The sequence below is a fragment of the Blennius ocellaris genome (genome assembly GCF_963422515.1).
Source record: "Blennius ocellaris genome assembly, chromosome: 7".
Taxonomy (NCBI): Eukaryota; Metazoa; Chordata; class Actinopteri; order Blenniiformes; family Blenniidae; genus Blennius; species Blennius ocellaris.
Genome location: NC_137656.1, coordinates 29,010,921 through 29,031,080, shown reverse-complemented (window position 1 = coordinate 29,031,080; position 20,160 = coordinate 29,010,921). Strand labels below are relative to the sequence as shown.

General features: G+C 47.0%; 1 protein-coding gene across 1 annotated transcript in view; it reads right to left on the bottom strand.

Moving 5' to 3' along the window:
* The window catches only part of pdzd2 (PDZ domain containing 2), a 102,179-nt gene that overhangs the window by 17,605 nt on the left and 64,414 nt on the right, over positions 1-20,160 (bottom strand). The window contains exons 11-20 of the mRNA XM_080499231.1: positions 16,270-16,384; positions 15,434-15,507; positions 14,941-15,163; positions 14,172-14,289; positions 13,956-14,088; positions 12,322-12,409; positions 11,410-11,513; positions 11,039-11,183; positions 9,605-10,443; positions 9,045-9,189 (exon numbers count right to left, since the gene is read on the bottom strand). Coding sequence (XP_080355357.1) covers positions 9,045-9,189; positions 9,605-10,443; positions 11,039-11,183; positions 11,410-11,513; positions 12,322-12,409; positions 13,956-14,088; positions 14,172-14,289; positions 14,941-15,163; positions 15,434-15,507; positions 16,270-16,384 — 1,984 coding nt within the window. The remainder of the gene's footprint in view (positions 1-9,044; positions 9,190-9,604; positions 10,444-11,038; positions 11,184-11,409; positions 11,514-12,321; positions 12,410-13,955; positions 14,089-14,171; positions 14,290-14,940; positions 15,164-15,433; positions 15,508-16,269; positions 16,385-20,160) is intronic.

Below are 20,160 nucleotides of genomic sequence, written 5' to 3'. Positions count from 1 at the left end.
TTAGACACATCATGCTACTGTGGTCAGAATAATACTCATCTCATGCCACTTTAAATCCTCAATCTTATATTCTTATATTATATTCAGAGCAGGATTACTATTGCAACAACACATCATCAGTAGGGCAAAACTAACCCGTCTCACGACGGTCTGACCAGCTCACGTTCCCAGACTTTGACAAATACAATGCAACTATTCTTCTGTGGTCTGTTTATGAACATCAGTTTTAAGTCTTATTAGGATGAAAGCTGCTATCACAACATTGTTGTTTTTTTTAATCAGTGAAATGATTACTCTTTCACTCACATTTAAAAATCATTCTTTACATTATTACTTGATTTCTCATACTTTGGAACTACTGTGATTACTTTGACTTTTTCTCAAGTAGTCTTGATTTTTCAACCTTATTCTCAATGTTACATCATGAGATGTAACATTGGGCTTCTACATTCTTGACATTTGGCTCCATGTGCTATTAAAATGTATTGTTTATGTTTAATTATTGATCTTTTCAACTTCCTTGGCAACATTTGACAGTTTTTAAATTAATTCTTATTTCAAATTTTTCACCTTATTCTTGAAATGTCCATTTTAGTCTGATCATTTTCTTCATGGTGTCTTGACAAGCATAAGAATTAGAATGAGACACAATCCTGATAAACACTAATTGTAATTAGTTTAATCACAAACAAATCCACACAATGAGAATCTACATAATTCATATTCGGGTTTCTCTTTACAGCAGTGTCACTAAAATGGCAGCTTTCAACATCAATCAAATGATTAAAGCAAGATGAAATGTGTGGCATGTAATGGACTAACCATATGTGGCATTTAAAGGATGAGGAAAGACATTATTTGACCATACATAAAGGCATATTGCATGACAACAGACTACACAGCACATTGTGTCTGAAAGGTAAGATTAGACTAATATTTTCAAGTCTTACAACCGAAGACTGAAAGTAACTATATACATATCTTTGTTGATGTCGTCAGAAAGACTTGAAGAACAGTCGAAAACAGTCTGCAGATGGTAGATTCCTGAGCGAGAGACATTGCTGTGGCTGCGATACAATTACATCTTAAGAAAGTAGTTTTGTATTAAAAATTGATCATACAATTTTGGGTTGTAATATGGGAAACATGTTTCTTTTACCATGTCGATTTGAAATCCCTTCATCTATTAACACCACCAGCAACTTTAAAGCAACAAAACAGAAAGTCGCATGGGGATTGAATTTAAGATTGACCCAACAATCAACAAACCACAGCAATGTCCAAGTGAGGCTGAAGGCAAACTACTATGAAACTATGCAGCTACCATATTGGGACACAGTATACAAGGGGTTAAACTACTAGTAAATTAGCATATATTGCATGAAATAGTCACCATGGATAGAAAGCCAGCTGCCTGCAGGTTGCTTTGGGAGAGTGGGTGAAGGAGGGTTGGTCCTACATCTTAGGTTGGCATAAAACGGAAAGACATTGGAGTCTATTTGAAGGCACACTGCACAGTGACCTCGCGCTAACAGCGTGTAGACAGAGGTGAGGTGGAGGACAAGGAGCGCAAATGAACAAGGAATGAATCCCCAAAAAACACTTTTCAAGAGATGCTCAGGTTATATGTTCAGTAATTCGTTTTCAATCTTTCACATGGTTCCAGAAAGGAAGTCTGCCTCAAGCTTGTATACACCAAGGATATGACAAGAAAAGGGTACAGCACTGTTTGAATCGTTTACAACAACTCATGTCTCCATGACCCCTTTTACAAAGTTTCAAGTGAAAATGCATAGTTTTCGTTTCAGAAAAGTATCTCTTTTACACAGCAATGTTCTGAAAGTTATGTCCGTTCACATAGCAATAGCAGAAACACTGAAAATGATGCAGAGAACAACAGGCTATAAACAGTGGCTGCTGGTCAATAGAGGGCGCCGGGGCACTGCCACCCTGGTGAAAGCAAGGAGGATATATATATATATATAAATATCCCCTCTCGCCCTCCGTGGGCGGTCACCTGTTTTTCTATTCCAAGCTGGGGTCCTCTACCAGAGGCCTGGGAGCTTGAGGGTCCTGGTCCTCTACCAGAGGCCTGGGAGCTTGAGGGTCCCGGTCCTCTACCAGAGGTTGTTCCAGGGATCTGCTGTAGCCACTCCTCCAGTTTGGGGGTTACTGCCCTGAGGGCACTACTGTCACCTTCACCTTCCAAGCCTCTCCAGCTCCTCTCTGAGCCCCTGGTACTCCTTTCTGATGTTCCATCACTTGGTATTGCTACATCCACCACCATGGCTTTCCTCTGCCCTTTATCAACCACCACAATGTCTGGTTGGTTCTCCATTACCATCCTGTCTGTCTGTATCTGGAAGTCCCACAGGATCTTCATCGGTCATTCTCCACCACCTTTGGGGGGGTCTCCCACTGTGACCTTGGGGATTCCAGACCGTACTCTGCACAGATGTTTGGGTACACTATGCCAGCCACTTGGTTATGACGTTCCATGTATGCTTTCCCAGCCAGCATCTTGCACCCTGCAGTTATGTGCTGGATGGTCTCAGGTGCCTCTTTGCACAGTCTACACCTTGGGTCTTGTCTGGTGTGGTAGATCTGGGCTTCTATGGCTCTGGTGCTCAGAGCCTGCTCCTGTGCAGCCAGGATGAGGGCCTCTGTGCTGTCCTGTAGGCCAGCCCTCTCTAGCCATTGGTAGGACTTCTTGAGATCAGCCACTTCAGTTAAGTTCTGGTGGTACATCCCATGTAGGGGCTTGTCCTCCCATGATGGTCCCTCTTCCAGCACCTCCTCATCTCGCCATTGTCTGAGACTTTCGTTGAGTATGTCATCCATTGGAGCCCTGTCCTTGATGTACGTATGGAGCTTGGATGTTTCATCCTGGATAGTAGCTCTCGCGCTCACTAGTCCTCGGCCTCCTTCCTTACGGCTAGCATACAGTCTCAAGGTGCTGGATTTGGGATGGAACCCACCATGCATGGTGAGGAGCTTTCGTGTTTTAACATCTGTGGTCTGTATCTCTTCCTTTGGCCACCTTATTATACCCGCAGGGTACCTGATCACTGGCAGGGCGTAGCTGTTTATTGCCCTGGACTTGTTCTTGCCATTGAGCTGGCTTCTTAGGACTTTCCTCACTCGCTGGAGGTATTTGGCCGTTGCCGCTTTCCTTGTTGCCTGTTCAAGGTTGCCATTTGCCTGTGGTCTTCCCAGGTACTTGTAACTGTCCTCAATGTCTGCTATTGTTCCTTCTGGGAGTGAGACCCCTTCAGTGTGGACTACCTTGCCTCGCTTTGTCACCATCTTACTACATTTCTCTCTCTCTCTCTCTCTCTCTCTCTCTCTCTCTCTCTCTCTCTCTCTCTCTCTCTCTCTCTCTCTCTCTCTCTCTCTCTCTCTCTCTCTCTCTCTCTCTCTCTCCCTGCTTACCTGCCACTTCCTTGAGCCAGTCGTGACAGGAAATAAAACCGTTTTGGATTATTGTAAATACAACTACTAATAATAAATTGACTTATGACATACCAAACAACTGTGTGGTCATGTACTTGGGAAAACTTGACCAATCTGTGCGGAAAGAAGACAAATATCTGGTGAAAATTTGACTTGTTGCCAGTGAAAAGGCCATAACCAGGAACTGGCAAAGTGGAAACCCCAAGCATGGAGCAATGGTTGGGAATCATCAAGGATGTTTACACAATGGAAAAGATGAGCCATTACTTAAAACTCAAGGGACATATATTTGAGAGAAACTGGAAGAAATGGAACACCTACAAGGAACATGACACCAATAACTAAATGGACTAATCTAACTCACTGAGACAGAAAAACACACATCCTGGAGAAAGCATCCTCAACTATCACCAAGCCTCCAAAACCCAGATCCTTGGGTTTTTCAACCTGCTCAAGAAGTTCTGCACCTTGATAAATGTCAAAGTCCAGCAAAATACTATCTGCTACTTCGCAAACAAAGTTTATTGTACCAACTGGGTTTGCTTTCATTGGCACATATCAATGGCACAGACAAGCTGCAGTCGACGGAATCATCTGCTCATCAATGGAAACACATTCTGGTCTCTGTCTGAAGAATCTGTCCTGTGTGAACTTGTCAGTGATGGCAGGGAATTTCAAGGCTATGGACCAGTACATCCTGATTGCAGGGTACAGTATACAAGACATCAAAATATAGGCACCAAAAAAATTAGCCTTTTCATTAGTTGATGTGTTGAGTGAATCCCCATTTCGTGCCAGTGGCATAGCATTAGAGCAACCTAATCAAGTCTGTCAATATATTATATCAATTCTGTTCTGTGTAGGCCAGTGTTGCCAGTGGGGCCAGTGGGGCCAGTGTTGCCAGTGTTGCCAGTGGGGCCAGTGTTGCCAGTGGGGCCAGTGTTGCCAGTGTTGCCAGTGGGGCCAGTGTTGCCAGTGGGGCCAGTGTTGCCAGTGGGGCCAGTGGGGCCAGTGTTGCCAGTGGGGCCAGTGGGGCCAGTGTTGCCAGTGGGGCCAGTGGGGCCAGTGTTGCCAGTGGGGCCAGTGTTGCCAGTGGGGCCAGTGGGGCCAGTGTTGCCAGTGGGGCCAGTGTTGCCAGTGGGGCCAGTGTTGCCAGTGGGGCCAGTGGGGCCAGTGTTGCCAGTGGGGCCAGTGTTGCCAGTGGGGCCAGTGGGGCCAGTGTTGCCAGTGGGGCCAGTGGGGCCAGTGTTGCCAGTGGGGCCAGTGTTGCCAGTGGGGCCAGTGGAGCCAGTGTTGCCAGTGGGGCCAGTGTTGCCAGTGTTGCCAGTGGGGCCAGTGTTGCCAGTGGGGCCAGTGTTGCCAGTGGGGCCAGTGTTGCCAGTGGGGCCAGTGTTGCCAGTGGGGCCAGTGGGGCCAGTGGGGCTAGTCCTCTCTGCCCTGCAGTTTCCTCCTCGGGGTCAAACTGGGCTGGACTAGGTGTTAGCAGAGAAGCCCTCCATCACATCCCACGTCGTTTCTTGGACTGTTCTTGATGGCTCAGTCCCGCGGTTTGTCTCTTCAGGGACTATTAGTCTATGATATCAGTGATCACCTGCCAGTTTTCACTATTAATCAATTATCAACTATAGAACTATTATAACAGACAATGAATATTATTACAAAATAGTCAGAACTGAGGAAAAACTAAAAGACATATGACTGGGAAGTAATTTATAAAGAGAATAATATTGCCTATGACACATTTTTTTAAAAGAATATCTAAGTTATTATATGATAAAAATTTTCCTATGGTAAAATATAGCAGGAAAGAAATGTATAAAGATAATCAATAGACAATAAGGGGGTTAAAAATGCATGTGAAAAGAAAAATACATTATATAGAGTTTATAAAATATAGAACTGAAGAGGTGGAAAACATATAATATACAATTAAGTTAACTAATATTATGAGACTATGTAAGAAGGATTATTATACCAAAATAATGGATAATAAGAAAGATAAGAGTATATGGAATACGAAATTGTATTATTCAGCAGGCTCCAAGCAAAGGGAATTACCCAAATATTTAATTGAAAATGTCATCAATATCAATAAATTGGATCAGGTGGTGAATATGAGTTTTTTGTGAATGTTGGTCCAAACCTAGCTTATAAAATTCCTCCTCTATCAATAACTCAAAGTGATCAGATATTAATAGAAAGAAAGGGAAATTCAATGTTTCTCAATGTAATTGATGAAAAAAAAATAGAAACTGTTAATAAATGTAAAAACAAAATATCTACTGGCTGTGATTAATTTAACATGTTGGTACTTAAAAGGACATTCTAGGTATGTCCAAACTGTTTACTTCTACATTTCAAACTGGAGAATTTCCAACTTAAATTAAAACTACTAAAGTTATTCAATTATGAACAGATCTTTTTCTCTTCTCCCACAATCCTCCAAAATACTTGAAAAACTCTTCAATGACAGACTGGATAAATTCATAGAAAAATAGGATTTACTATCAGAAAGTCAGTATGGGTTCATAGCTAACCAGCCGACAACTCTAATACTAATTGTACTCACTGAAAAACTACAAATTCTATAGATTCTATAGAAAAAAAATCCAAGCTGGAGATTTCAATGACTTAAAATAAAGCATTTAATAGTACAAGTCATGATAAATGAATCGAGAAACTGGAGAAGTATGGAATCAGGGGGGTTGTATTAAATTGGGTGAAAAGCTACTGAAGTCGCGGTGCCGCCGCACCTTTTGAGCCAGGACGGGCCGGGACGGGGCGGGGCGCGGCGGGGCGGGATGGGGCGGGACGGGACGGGGCGGGACGGTGCGGGATGGGATGGGACGGGGCGGGGCGGGGCGGGGTGGAACGGGGCGGGACGGGGCAGGACGGTGCGGGATGGGATGGGACGGGATGGGACGGGACGGGGCGGAACGGGGCGGGGCGGGGCGGGACGGGGCGGGACGGGACGGGACGGGGCGGGACGGTGCGGGACGGGCCGGGCGGGACGGGGCGGGACGGGACGGGACGGGACGGGGCGGGACGGGACGGGACGGGGCGGGACGGTGCGGGATGGGGTGGGACAGGGCGGGACGGGGCGTCTCCAGCTGTGGGCCTGGCTATTGCAGGGACGACCTGCTGCTAAATGACTGTACCGATGCCGTCACAGCCACCATCCTGAACACATTGGCACCATCCACCCGAACTCAATATGAGAACAAGTTCAAGAGGTTCTCCGTCTGGTGTGGGGACAGGCGGCTGGACCCAGTCCACTGCCCAGTGACCGCTATCCTGGATTCTCTCCAGTCCCTTCTGGATAGTGGCTGCTTGCAGTCCACGCTGAAGGTCTTTGTTGCCATTATTTCCAGCATGCACGCCCAGGTGGACTCAGCCACGGTGGGCTCCCACCAATTGGTGACCCGCTTTCTAAAATGGGCCGTGAGGCTCTGGCCTCCAAGGATTCAGAGAGCTCCGGCATGGAATCTGCCCCTGGTACTTGAGGCGCTGGGTCGACATCCCTTTGAACCATTGGCACAAGTGGAGCTCAAGTGGGTGTCTGCAAACCAGCATTTCTCCTGGCCATTGTCTCTGCTGAGCAGGTTGGTGAACTCCATGCCCTGTCAGAGGAAGACACATGTCTGAGGTGGCCCCCTGGGGGGGAGTGGGCTCATGTTGTGGCTGAACGTGGCTGTTCTCCCAAAAGTGTTGTGGCCCTCATGTTAAGCAGACAGGCTCCTGACGGTGAACCACCGTCAGGAGGGGTGTCAGAACTGCTGTGTCCAGTGCGGGCCCTAGAGACTTGCATTAATGCTACGTCAAGCATACAACGATGCTAGCGCCTGTTCGCCTGCTACGATGGCCCCACGGCCCTGTCAAAGCAGAGGCTATCCCACTGGGTGGTGGACGCCATTACGCACGCCTACACGGCCAGTGCTCTCCCCCCACCATCCGGGGTGAGATGTCACTCAACCTCATGGGCTTCTCTGAAGGGGGTACACATTGAGGCGGTCTGTGAGGCAGCCTCGTGGACCTCACCCAGCACCTTTACCAGGTTCTACAGAGTGAACGTGGCTCCGCCCCCTCCTCTGGGAGCGGTCTTGGCCGTCATTCATTCAGCATCCAGTGTGTGGGGTGCGTATCTGGATTCCTCATGACACTGTTGACACGGCTCATCCAGTGTGAAAGCACTCAGTAGGGAGGAAATAGAATGAAAGTTACAGACGTCACCACGGTTCTATGAATTCCAGATGACCGTTCTGTCACTTGGAATCACCATGGTTTTGCAAGAAGATTCCTGAGAAAAAGATCCACCGGTGACACCGGAACTTATAGACTCTGGGGGGTCATGTGGGGGGGGGGGGGGGTCACAGGTGACTTTGTTGGTATAGGTATTCGACCAGTGTGTACATGAGACGTACACATCCAGTGCTAAAGCACCGCCTCTGGCGGTCAGTAGGGATTCATAGAACCGTAGTTACGTGTGTAACTTTCGTTATCATCCCAATTAATAACAAATTGCAGTTTAAATGCATAAAGGTATCTAATGATACAGAAGGTAACATTCATCAACATGTAAAACTTTCCGCAAATCTTTTCTGAAACAAAAATGCAAAAATATGCGTTTTCACTTAAACATTGTTGCGTAAAAAGGGTCTTAGGCCAAAATCCCTGCCTGTCATTTTCTAAAGTATGAGACTTAGTGGTCATGTCTCATGTGTGGCACCATCATCTACTGTGGTTGCAAACTGCTGTATTTTCAGTATGACCCTCCTGCGGTTCCCATCAGGACAGCTGTGTCTGGCTGTGACACTAACAGCTACATGGTCGGAAGTAAACATGAGAAGTGGAATCAAATGTGACAGGAAGCAGAAACAATGGAGACACAGAGGAAACTGGACTGTCTCCAAGGACAAATGTAGCTCAGGAAGAAGCTGCTGGCGTTCCAGGCAAGACATTTTGCACCGTAGTTATCCAAAGTTAAAACAGCAAAACTGGACTTGAAATATACCCGGATGCACTGTGCCACTTATTTGAGAATTTGTTTTGTTAACTTTATTTAGATATAAATATATAAATCTATATATAAAAGCTTATCTTATCTTATCTTATATAGCACCAAATACAACAGAGTCATTCCTCGATGCTTTTAACAGAGCAACATATCCACATGAGCAAGCAGGTTTATTTGCGACTGGAAAGAAAAACTCCCTCTAATTATAATTATTGTAGAATTTTTACCGGAGATTCTGTGGAGAACATTATTAAACTTGCATCCAGCCCATATAGTTGTTCATGTTGGTCTAAAGCTTTGTAGCCATTGACAACATTTGGGGGGAAGACAAAAGAGTATTTGGTTTTATCTTTTAGGTGTGCTGATTGGCTCACCAATAGTGGCCCAATGCAACATTTACAAGCTTCAATCCCAATGCAGCTGCGGATTTAAACCAATGTGCAAAGAATCCAGGTTTCTGTGACACAAAGCAGGAAGGACCCCGGTTTGGGTCCACGCCACATTTAAAAAGGGAAGTTAAACTTATGCTGGGTGACTTCTAAACATGAAATAAAATGACTCAAAACCAAGGTCTTACCTGAGACTGGTCTCTTAACCTCCAAAGACAATGTCATTGGAAGGTCATGCATGAGCTCACATATTTCCTGATAACTCGAGGAGCACACTAGTTTCTCTCCAATCTTGACAATCTCATCTCCAGGACAAAGTCTGCCTGTAGATTCCTGGAAGTACAAACAAACCCAAATGAAAATCTGCTCTTTATTGGATTCAATCAATTCTCAGATATAAATACCTTCCGTCTTGTGTGGTACAATATTAAATATATATTTAAATATAGATATTCATACACAATTCAAACATCAGCTCAACAACTATGCATTTCTCAGTTTTGACTTGTAATACTAAATTGTAAGCAAGAGGTTGTCTTGCTTACAATCCATCCCGAGGCCAATGAAAGAAGCAGTGGATCAATTTCCTGACACAACCAGCCAGCAGTCCAACAGAGGACAGCCTGAGCGTTACAGTGACTCACTGAAACCAATAAACAAAAAATCTGCTGCAACCGTCACTGTGTTTACACGTTTCAAGTGGAAGTGTGTAGTTGTTTCCAGCGAAAGCGAACACAGTTGGTCTTACCCGCTCTGCTGCGCCTCCGGGCTTCAGCTCTGTGACCACAACCTTCAGAGGCGATGACCTGATCTCCAGGTCCAGCCCGAACGACTCCTCCTCACTCCTCCTCAGGATCACAGCGTCAATGGTGCACACCCCCAGGAGCTCGCTGGACTCCTCTCTCCGGCACACCTGCTGCAGGGTGGAAGTGGACGAGGTCCGGGGGCCCCGCCCACACTCCGCGCTGCAGGCTTGTACCTGGAGGCCCGGGAGGGCCGGCGCCTCGATGCTGATCATACTTTTGACCCGCGTCACTGCTTTATGTTCAAGCTTTGAGGAGCGTTTTGACTCCACCTGTCCATCGTCGTGGTTTGTACAGTTGTTTGCAGTCAGACTGCTGGAGGCGGAGCCTGCGCTGCTCATCTTCAGGTCAAACGGGCAGCGGGCCTCGGATCCAGGAGGCTCTGGCTTGTGATCAGCCTCTTCCTCACTCTGACCACACACCGACGTTGTGAAATCACTGCTTCCAGGCCTCTGCCCACCTCGACCGTCTCCGCTGTCTTCGTCGAGCGATGAGGTGGCGATTACCAGCGCTGAAGTGCTTTTGGCGGTGTCGCCGACGCCGACGCCATCGGGAGGAGGAGGCTTGTGCAAAAGCCCAGTGTTTGCACCGTTATCCAACTCCTCTTCGTCACTGAGGTCATCATCGAAGCACATCACCCGCCGCTGGCGGAGGAGTGGACTCCGCACCGACGCGGGACTGGAGACATTGAGGGGCTTGCAAGCTTCCTCGGCAGTGGAAGTGAGGGGACAGGAAGTGTTGTCTTCAGGGACGTCCTCTACTCCAGCCAGAGGCGACATGAAGGCTGTCAACCAGACACAGCACATGATAAAGCAACTAAGAGGTTATTTTATAGCTTAATAAAGACAAACACTAGCTGTCTGCTTAATTGTGGACCCAACGCGCTTTCACATTACAAGAAAATATAGTTAAACCTAAAACAGGCATTTAAATTCAAAGATTTCAGTTTGGACAAGAAAAAGAGGCTCTAGGCTTCTCCGTCCAGACCCCACCTTTAAGGGTGGGGGTTGTGCATGGCTGACTGTTGGAGCAGTGATTCTCAACCAGGGGGGCCTCGGGTTTCCAGAAAGGCTCGTTTTTGCCCATCTACATCCCATAGAGCCGGAGTGTTTTCAAAACATTCCACTTTTGGGAGCCATTTTGGAAAAGTGGTGTTTTCACTGACTACGAGCATCACCGTTATGTAAACGGACCCATAAAACACAATGAAAGATTTGCGCCTTCATTTAAAGTCGATGCCGGGTAAATGGGCTCCAAGTGGTTGAGGAACAACTTTTGTCAATTTGAAGGAACAAAGTCAAAGCTGCCTCGCCTTCTGGGATCCGACAGTTCATTAGAAAAACAGTCCGTCATGCAATGTGTGAAAACACGAGACTTACCCTGCGTTTGAGAAGAGCTGTCCTCTGCTGAGGCACTGAAGCTCTGTTGGACGGCCTCCTCACCGGTGGACTGGGACAGGAAGGAGGGGCTGGAGCCGTCCTGGGAGAAGTACTGGGAGAGCTCCGTCTCAGAGCTCAGAGACCCCTGCTCCAGAAAGGCAAATCAACAACAATTGCAAGCCAATGGGAGCGTGACAGCACACGTGTGATACGCCTCACTGTGTGAAGGGTTGTTTGAGTTAAAAAGGAGGAAAAGGACTCTCCCGTCGAATCGGCCTTTTTGCACTGTGGGTCCGAGAGGCCTGGGATTTCATCTGTGCTGTATGTCATGCATACTAGCACCCTTGACAATAAAGCTGACTTGGACTTACTCTGCTGGCAGGTTCCAGGAATCTCTTCATGGTCCAGCTGAGCGCCGGAGAGCCGTCGCCCGGCCGCCCCTTCACCGGGGTTTGAGGGCTCTTACAGGAAGGGCCTGCAGATACACACAGCATCAACAAACATCAACGTTTACATCAAAGGGCATGAAGCAACCAATGTTCCACTTTCATTTTACAAATCATTACACTTTTTTTTTTACATTGCCAATACTGCACTTATCTTCCAGGGCTGCACAATAGATTACAACGGCACCATTACTGTGACATAAACACTACAATGAATGATGCTTCAATGCCCTGGGTATTCATGTAGGGATGCATCGAAACCAGAATCGGCTCTGATACTGAACGGAGTAGGTGGAGAAGATCTGTGACACAACCCAGCGAGTAAAGAAGCAGTAATAGTGCATCCCAACATTCATACTTTACACATTTACAAAGACAGAATTGTAAATATAAAAGAAATGTGTTTATTTGCGATTATTTCAAAAGAATTGGCCAATTAACCATTTAAAAAACATGTAATCCACCGAGACAAGACAGTTAACACCATCTACTTAAGTCTTGGTATTTACATGACTCAGTATTACAATACTTCATGTTCACCTGATATTGTGCAGCCTCTCTCACTCTGCTTCAGTTCGAGCAAGAGGAGAGAAGCCGAAGTAATGGCTTTGTTTTTTTTCTCATTTGAGTCAAGTTATTGGTGAAAAAGAAAAAATAAATACATTTAATTTGAATTTGAATTCAAACAAATGTTGTTTTTTTAATGAGAATAAGCAAATGATGTTACAACTCAAGTGAAACCTCTACAATCCTGAAGTTGTCGGCGTGGGTCAACCCCAGCTGATCAGCATGGAGAGTTTCTATCAAGTTGCAGCTGAACGGAGGTGAAGATCAAACCTTGAGTGTGAGACGAGGCTTTGTTCCTGCTCAGTTTGTCTCTCAGTGTGGACCGGACAATCATGTGATCCATCTCCTGTTCAGACACCTGAAACAACACAATCAAACACTCTGAACGTCATGTTAAAGCAAAACTTTTATTTCTTTTTTTTTAACATCTATAAGACTTTCGACCTCCAGTAAAGTGATGATGCTATGAACAGTTTGTGGAATGAAAATGGCTTCATAAAAACGATCTGGTTACCTCCCCAACACACTAACACAATTATGACTAATGTATGATGAATTACAAGCACGATTCTTACCAAAGGTTTATTGTCCTCATATGGAAGGAAGTAATCAGATTCCTTTCAACACGGGCTGAAGAAAAGCTACACATGCTGACTGAACTAGCTGCCAGACATGAACCTATACTGTTGTCTGTGGGAAATGTTTTCGTGTCGTCTCTGGTGACAATCCCACTTCTATTGAACTTGGTGATTTGACTGTAAACCGTGTGCTTGGACTCTCACTGACCACGGCCGCTGCATCGGCGGCTCTCACCATTTCTGTCAGTGCGGATGCATTTCTGATTCCACAGCATCAACACAAACAAGCAAAAGTTTTTAGAAATGACCCGGGAGGAGCTTTTGGGTAACGCTGAGACGAGTAATCAAGAAGTATTGGGAAATATAACCAAGATGTGGTTTGACAGATGGACACATATGAGGTGGTGGTAACTTCAACCTTCACCAACCTCATGTCTCCGTAGCTTCATTGCTCTTAAATCTGGGTGAACGTACTGTAGAATGTGAAGAACTTCCCTTTGAATTGTGTAGAAATAAAAATGTGTGAGGTCTCTGTGACGCTGACCTTCACCTCTAACATGTCTCATCCCTTCACCTCGGAGTGGTATTAATACTTCAGGCTCCCACAGTGCATGGTGGAGACGTGCTGTTGACCAGATGGTGTGTCTGTATGTTCACCCAAAAGGAGAATGCTTTGCACTGCCAGTTGCCGTAAGGCCGAATTATGAAGAGAATGGATGTGCAGCATTCTGATAGGGAGTATTTTCAGCAGCATGGTGACTTTTAGAGAAGATTTCTGAACATCAGCGAGTGACGTGATGACGTTTGTCGCTCGGATAATGTTGTAAAACTAAGCTAAAGTAGCGGCAAAGCAACATCATTCCAAAAACGGACTTGGTTTATAATCCTGTCGGCTTGGGCAAGAGAGTTACCTCTCGCTGGCCTTTCAACTATTCCAGTGATAAACAATAAAAGAAAAGCCTCCCGGCTGAGGACGTCTAAAGAGTCGAACTGAAGGCACATAGAGTTCTGCTCTCGTCTCTCTGAACCCTGAGCTGGAAGGCTTGTGAAGCTCAAGTTCACATGAAAGCTGCTCCTTCTGCACTCAGTTGACTTTGGTCCAGAAAAACCAGCACGGGCTGCTTCTGGTAACCTGAACGCCTCCGTGTGTGTAGCACGCCTGTCCTGGTAAACTGTAAGCATCGTAGCCTTTAAGTTAAGAAAATGATGAAGAACACAAGACAAACAAACAACAAATCAATAATACACACAATTCAAAATCCAGATCCACACCTACAATGGAATAACAATGTGGGCTGGATGGCGGGTATATTTGAAGCGTCGTACCTTGGGGTTGGGGTGCCTGCTGATAATGAGGCTGACAGATCCAGGTCCACATTCACTGAGGATAGCGTAGGCCTCGCTCAGAGCGGCATGGCGGAGGTTGACTGAGTCCACCTCCAGTATCTGGTCCCCGCGGCTATTCAAACAAACGTTTCAGACACCTTTGCTCACCATTTTATATCTAGACATCAAATGTGTGTCCACTTGTGCGCCTGTCACCTGAGCCTGCTGTCCATCTTGGCCACAGACCCCAGAGCCAGGCTGTGGATGTAGATTCCAGGAGCACAGTTCTCCAGAGTCAGACAGCAAACTCCAATCCCCAGACCAACGCCGGGCTCTGGACGCGTCACACAAACAGTAGAGAAACACCATGACGCTCTGTGTAGAGCACAGTACATTACAGCCTCAACAACAAGTGGCAAAACAACGTTTTAAATGCCCCGGCGAAACGTTTGAGCTGAATCGTGCATGAAGTAATGCCACTTCCTGCCACTAGGTGGAGTAATGAGTGTGCCAGGTCTCATGAGCTGGAGAAGCCGCAGGTTCAATTTCAGTGAGAGGAACGATAAAGCCAGAAGCTTTCAGGTGAAATGTGGAGTGTGCTGCAGTCTGCAGACCAGAACGCCCTGACACAGTGTTGAAATAGCAACAGCACCAGTGGTGTGTGTTGGAGGGACAAGATCATATCATCCTGATTAGAACAGTAACAGTGGAAAAGGTAGCGATGCATTACTAGCAACAGTCGTAATTATCATTAAAGTACAAGTTAAAATCAGTAATCCAGCAATCGTTGAAAATGAAGTATTGGTAAAAAAAAAAAAAAAGTATTAGGTGAAGTGACGTCTCAGGTAAGCAAGACAACACAAGTGATGTCCTCAGTTTGGACATGATTTCATCTAAATGTGGAATACAATGGTAACACAGACCATGAATGAAGCCCTGCTGGAACTTGAAGGTGTTCATGAGGGCACATGGTGACCAGGCTGACCTTTGTTCAGCGTGACCTCCATGATGATGCAGTCTTTTGGACCCGGACCGGGGCCTCTGCGGCCCTCGCCCTCTTCACACCCCGGCGAGACGGGAGTGCCGCCGCTGGCGTTGGAGTTTGGTGAGCTGGAGCGGCTGAGGAGGGTGGGGGTGGGACACGGCGTCAGGCTGGGGCTGCGCAGGCGGGTGCGGATCGTCAGCGTCACCACACCTTTTTTTAGCTGCTGTTGGACGAGAACAGAAACAAGGCAGAGGGTTCAGGACATGAAGGCGTCACAACATCATCAAGGTCAGTGGGACCAGTACTTGTCCTTTCAAAAAGTGCTCTCCATGCATCTACTTAACATGGACCTAGTTCCTGCTGGTTGCTGCAGTCAGAGCAGTTGCTGGACACAAACAGGACAGTTACTTTGCCGAATGACGCAAAGTGGATAAAGTGATGGAGAAGAAGTTGATTTTTAACTTCCAAACACTGTGGTAAACTTGGCGCCCACCTTGAAGGTCTGGATGGCTTGTTGGTGTGTGAGTCCTTGAAGAGAATCTCCATTCACCTCCAGAATCTCGTCTCCTACACAACAGAGAGCGTCACCAGCTGAGACGGTGCCTGAGTGGCACATTTAAAAACATCCTGACGCCATTGAATTCAGGCCTTCTTCACACTGCAGCATTTTCAATGGGAAACACAAACCTTTGGTTGTTTTGGTGTCTGTTTACACGACAAGGGTGCTCAGAACCACTGAAAACACAACTTTCTGAAAATGGTTCCCAAGGTGGAACTTTTCAAAAATGCTCTGTCTTCGAGTAAATGAGGAGAAAAAAAAGACTTTGTGTAAACACTTAGTCTCAGTGTCTGTGTAGATTTCAGAAATGCTGCTACTGCTCGTGCACACCACAGGCGTAGTGAATATTACTATTCTTATACTGTTATTCTGCACAAGCGCCAGTCGATGGACAACAACAACAGTTTCCTCCAGAGTGTCCTGATTCACACTTTGTGTGTTTTATAATGTTTCCATGTTTTCAACTGTAACTGTAACTTGGTGACGCTGCCGTCACGCATGGTATCGATCCAATCTGGTCGTCTGTCCATACGAACGTCGCCATTGTTAATGTTTAGAGCATATTGTTCTTTGTGCATGTGTGTGGAGTTTGTTTTGTTGTTGTTGTTTACAAAAACAACCTTCTCGTGGACAGGCATGAAAACTGTACTATTTTCAGAACATTGCTATGGAAACACCAAACTTTTCTAAAAGTAAAACACAGAAAAGGTCCGTCTCACATGAACCGTTGTGGAACACCAAAACAACCGCGTCATCATGACACTACTGACCCTCTTTCAGTCTTCCGTCGGCTGCAGCGGCTCCGTGAGGGAAAATGGTTTTGACAAAAATCCCCATCTGACCCCGAGCAGAGTCTTGTCCTCCAACAATACTGAAGCCTAGGCCCTGGGAAACACATGAGGGAAGGTTTCTTTAAGTCATACTTTCTGTCCTCGTTTTTCAGGCCCTGCCTTCCACAACCTGCGACCATCGTTCAGTGTAATAACCTGAGGGCCTCAGTAAAGGATAATAACCTGAGGGCCTCAGCAAGGAGGCACCATGTTGATTTGCTGGCAGTGATAATCACAAGACCATTTCTAACTTCAGCGTTTTCATAAAAGAACCTCAGGCTTTGATTGTCCTCTCATATGTTTGAAACAATGTGAGAAGTGATGAAGATGTACTTTGTTGAATGGAGGTGCTTTTGGACGCCATCGGCTCCAGAACAAGAGTTCACAACGGTGTGGATGTGGGACGAGGAGCTTTCACTGCCAGGGGATGAGAAGACGGCAGCATGAGAAGGAGGAAGAGAAGATTTTGCACTTGGCTCTGGAATGTAGCGTGGACTGAAGGTTTTAGTGCTGAGACGACTTTCATCCTGATCCTGTGTGGTGAACATGTCATCAGTACCTGCTGGAACTCAACCTGTCCACCTGCTGTCCAGAAGTGTCTCATGCTCTGTCCTGTCCACCTGCTGTCCAGAAGTGTCTCATGCTCTGTCCTGTCCACCTGCTGTCCAGAAGTGTCTCATGCTCTGTCCTGTCCACCTGCTGTCCAGAAGTGTCTCATGCTCCGTCTCAAGTACCACAACTGGTTTTCATGCTTCTGCTGTGGCATTGAGCTGTTTGAGTCACAGCCACCAAGAGCTTCTGTAGTTTGAGTCACGGCCACCACGAGATTCTGTAGTTTGAGTCACGGCCACCACAAGATTCTGTAGTTTGAGTCACGGCCACCACGAGATTCTGTAGTTTGAGTCACGGCCAGCACGAGATTCTGTAGTTTGAGTCACGGCCACCAAGAGCTTCTGTAGTTTGAGTCACGGCCACCACGAGATTCTGTAGTTTGAGTCACGGCCACCACGAGATTCTGTAGTTTGAGTCACGGCCACCAAGAGCTTCTGTAGTTTGAGTCACGGCCACCACGAGATTCTGTAGTTTGAGTCACGGCCACCACAAGATTCTGTAGTTTGAGTCACGGCCACCACGAGATTCTGTAGTTTGAGTCACGGCCAGCACGAGATTCTGTAGTTTGAGTCACGGCCACCAAGAGCTTCTGTAGTTTGAGTCACGGCCACCACGAGATTCTGTAGTTTGAGTCACGGCCACCACGAGATTCTGTAGTTTGAGTCACGGCCACCAAGAGCTTCTGTAGTTTGAGTCACGGCCACCACGAGATTCTGTAGTTTGAGTCACGGCCACCACAAGATTCTGTAGTTTGAGTCACGGCCACCACGAGATTCTGTAGTTTGAGTCACGGCCACCACGAGATTCTGTAGTTTGAGTCACGGCCACCACTAGATTCAGTAGTTTGAGTCACGGCCACCACAAGATTCTGTAGTTTGAGTCACGGCCACCACGAGATTCTGTAGTTTGAGTCACGGCCACCAAGAGCTTCTGTAGTTTGAGGCACGGCCACCACGAGATTCTGTAGTTTGAGTCACGGCTACCAAGAGCTTCTGTAGTTTGAGCCACGGCCACCACGAGATTCTGTAGTTTGAGTCACGGCCACCACGAGATTCTGTAGTTTGAGTCACGGCCACCAAGAGCTTCTGTAGTTTGAGTCACGGCCACCACGAGATTCTGTAGTTTGAGTCACGGCCACCACGAGATTCTGTAGTTTGAGTCACGGCCACCACGAGATTCTGTAGTTTGAGTCACGGCCACCAAGAGCTTCTGTAGTTTGAGTCACGGCCACCACGAGATTCTGTAGTTTGAGTCACGGCCACCACGAGATTCTGTAGTTTGAGTCACGGCCACCAAGAGCTTCTGTAGTTTGAGTCACGGCCACCACGAGATTCTTTAGTTTGAGTCACGGCCACCACGAGATTCTGTAGTTTGAGTCACGGCCACCACTAGATTCTGTAGTTTGAGTCACGGCCACCACGAGATTCTGTAGTTTGAGTCACGGCCACCACGAGCTTCTGTAGTTTGAGTCACGGCCACCAAGAGCTTCTGTAGTTTGAGTCACGGCCACCAAGAGCTTCTGTAGTTTGAGTCACGGCCACCAAGAGCTTCTGTAGTTTGAGTCACGGCCACCAAGAGCTTCTGTAGTTTGAGTCACGGCCACCAAGAGCTTCTGTAGTTTGAGTCACGGCCACCAAGAGCTTCTGTAGTTTGAGTCACGGCCACCACGAGATTCTTTAGTTTGAGTCACGGCCACCACGAGATTCTGTAGTTTGAGTCACGGCCACCACTAGATTCTGTAGTTTGAGTCACGGCCACCACTAGATTCTGTAGTTTGAGTCACGGCCACCACGAGATTCTGTAGTTTGAGTCACGGCCACCACGAGCTTCTGTAGTTTGAGTCACGGCCACCAAGAGCTTCTGTAGTTTGAGTCACGGCCACCAAGAGCTTCTGTAGTTTGAGTCACGGCCACCAAGAGCTTCTGTAGTTTGAGTCACGGCCACCAAGAGCTTCTGTAGTTTGAGTCACGGCCACCACGAGATTCTTTAGTTTGAGTCACGGCCACCACGAGATTCTGTAGTTTGAGTCACGGCCACCACTAGATTCTGTAGTTTGAGTCACGGCCACCACTAGATTCTGTAGTTTGAGTCACGGCCACCACAAGATTCTGTAGTTTGAGTCACGGCCACCACGAGATTCTGTAGTTTGAGTCACGGCCACCACGAGATTCTGTAGTTTGAGTCACGGCCACCACTAGATTCAGTAGTTTGAGTCACGGCCACCACAAGATTCTGTAGTTTGAGTCACGGCCACCACGAGATTCTGTAGTTTGAGTCACGGCTACCAAGAGCTTCTGTAGTTTGAGCCACGGCCACCACGAGATTCTGTAGTTTGAGTCACGGCCACCACGAGATTCTTTAGTTTGAGTCACGGCCACCACGAGATTCTGTAGTTTGAGTCACGGCCACCACTAGATTCTGTAGTTTGAGTCACGGCCACCACTAGATTCTGTAGTTTGAGTCACGGCCACCACAAGATTCTGTAGTTTGAGTCACGGCCACCACGAGATTCTGTAGTTTGAGTCACGGCCACCACGAGATTCTGTAGTTTGAGTCACGGCCACCACTAGATTCAGTAGTTTGAGTCACGGCCACCACAAGATTCTGTAGTTTGAGTCACGGCCACCACGAGATTCTGTAGTTTGAGTCACGGCTACCAAGAGCTTCTGTAGTTTGAGCCACGGCCACCACGAGATTCTGTAGTTTGAGTCACGGCCACCACGAGATTCTTTAGTTTGAGTCACGGCCACCACGAGATTCTGTAGTTTGAGTCACGGCCACCACTAGATTCTGTAGTTTGAGTCACGGCCACCACTAGATTCTGTAGTTTGAGTCACGGCCACCACAAGATTCTGTAGTTTGAGTCACGGCCACCACGAGATTCTGTAGTTTGAGTCACGGCCACCACGAGATTCTGTAGTTTGAGTCACGGCCACCACTAGATTCAGTAGTTTGAGTCACGGCCACCACAAGATTCTGTAGTTTGAGTCACGGCCACCACGAGATTCTGTAGTTTGAGTCACGGCCACCAAGAGCTTCTGTAGTTTGAGGCACGGCCACCACGAGATTCTGTAGTTTGAGTCACGGCTACCAAGAGCTTCTGTAGTTTGAGTCACGGCCACCACGAGATTCTGTAGTTTGAGTCACGGCCACCAAGAGCTTCTGTAGTTTGAGTCACGGCCACCACGAGATTCTGTAGTTTGAGTCACGGCCACCAAG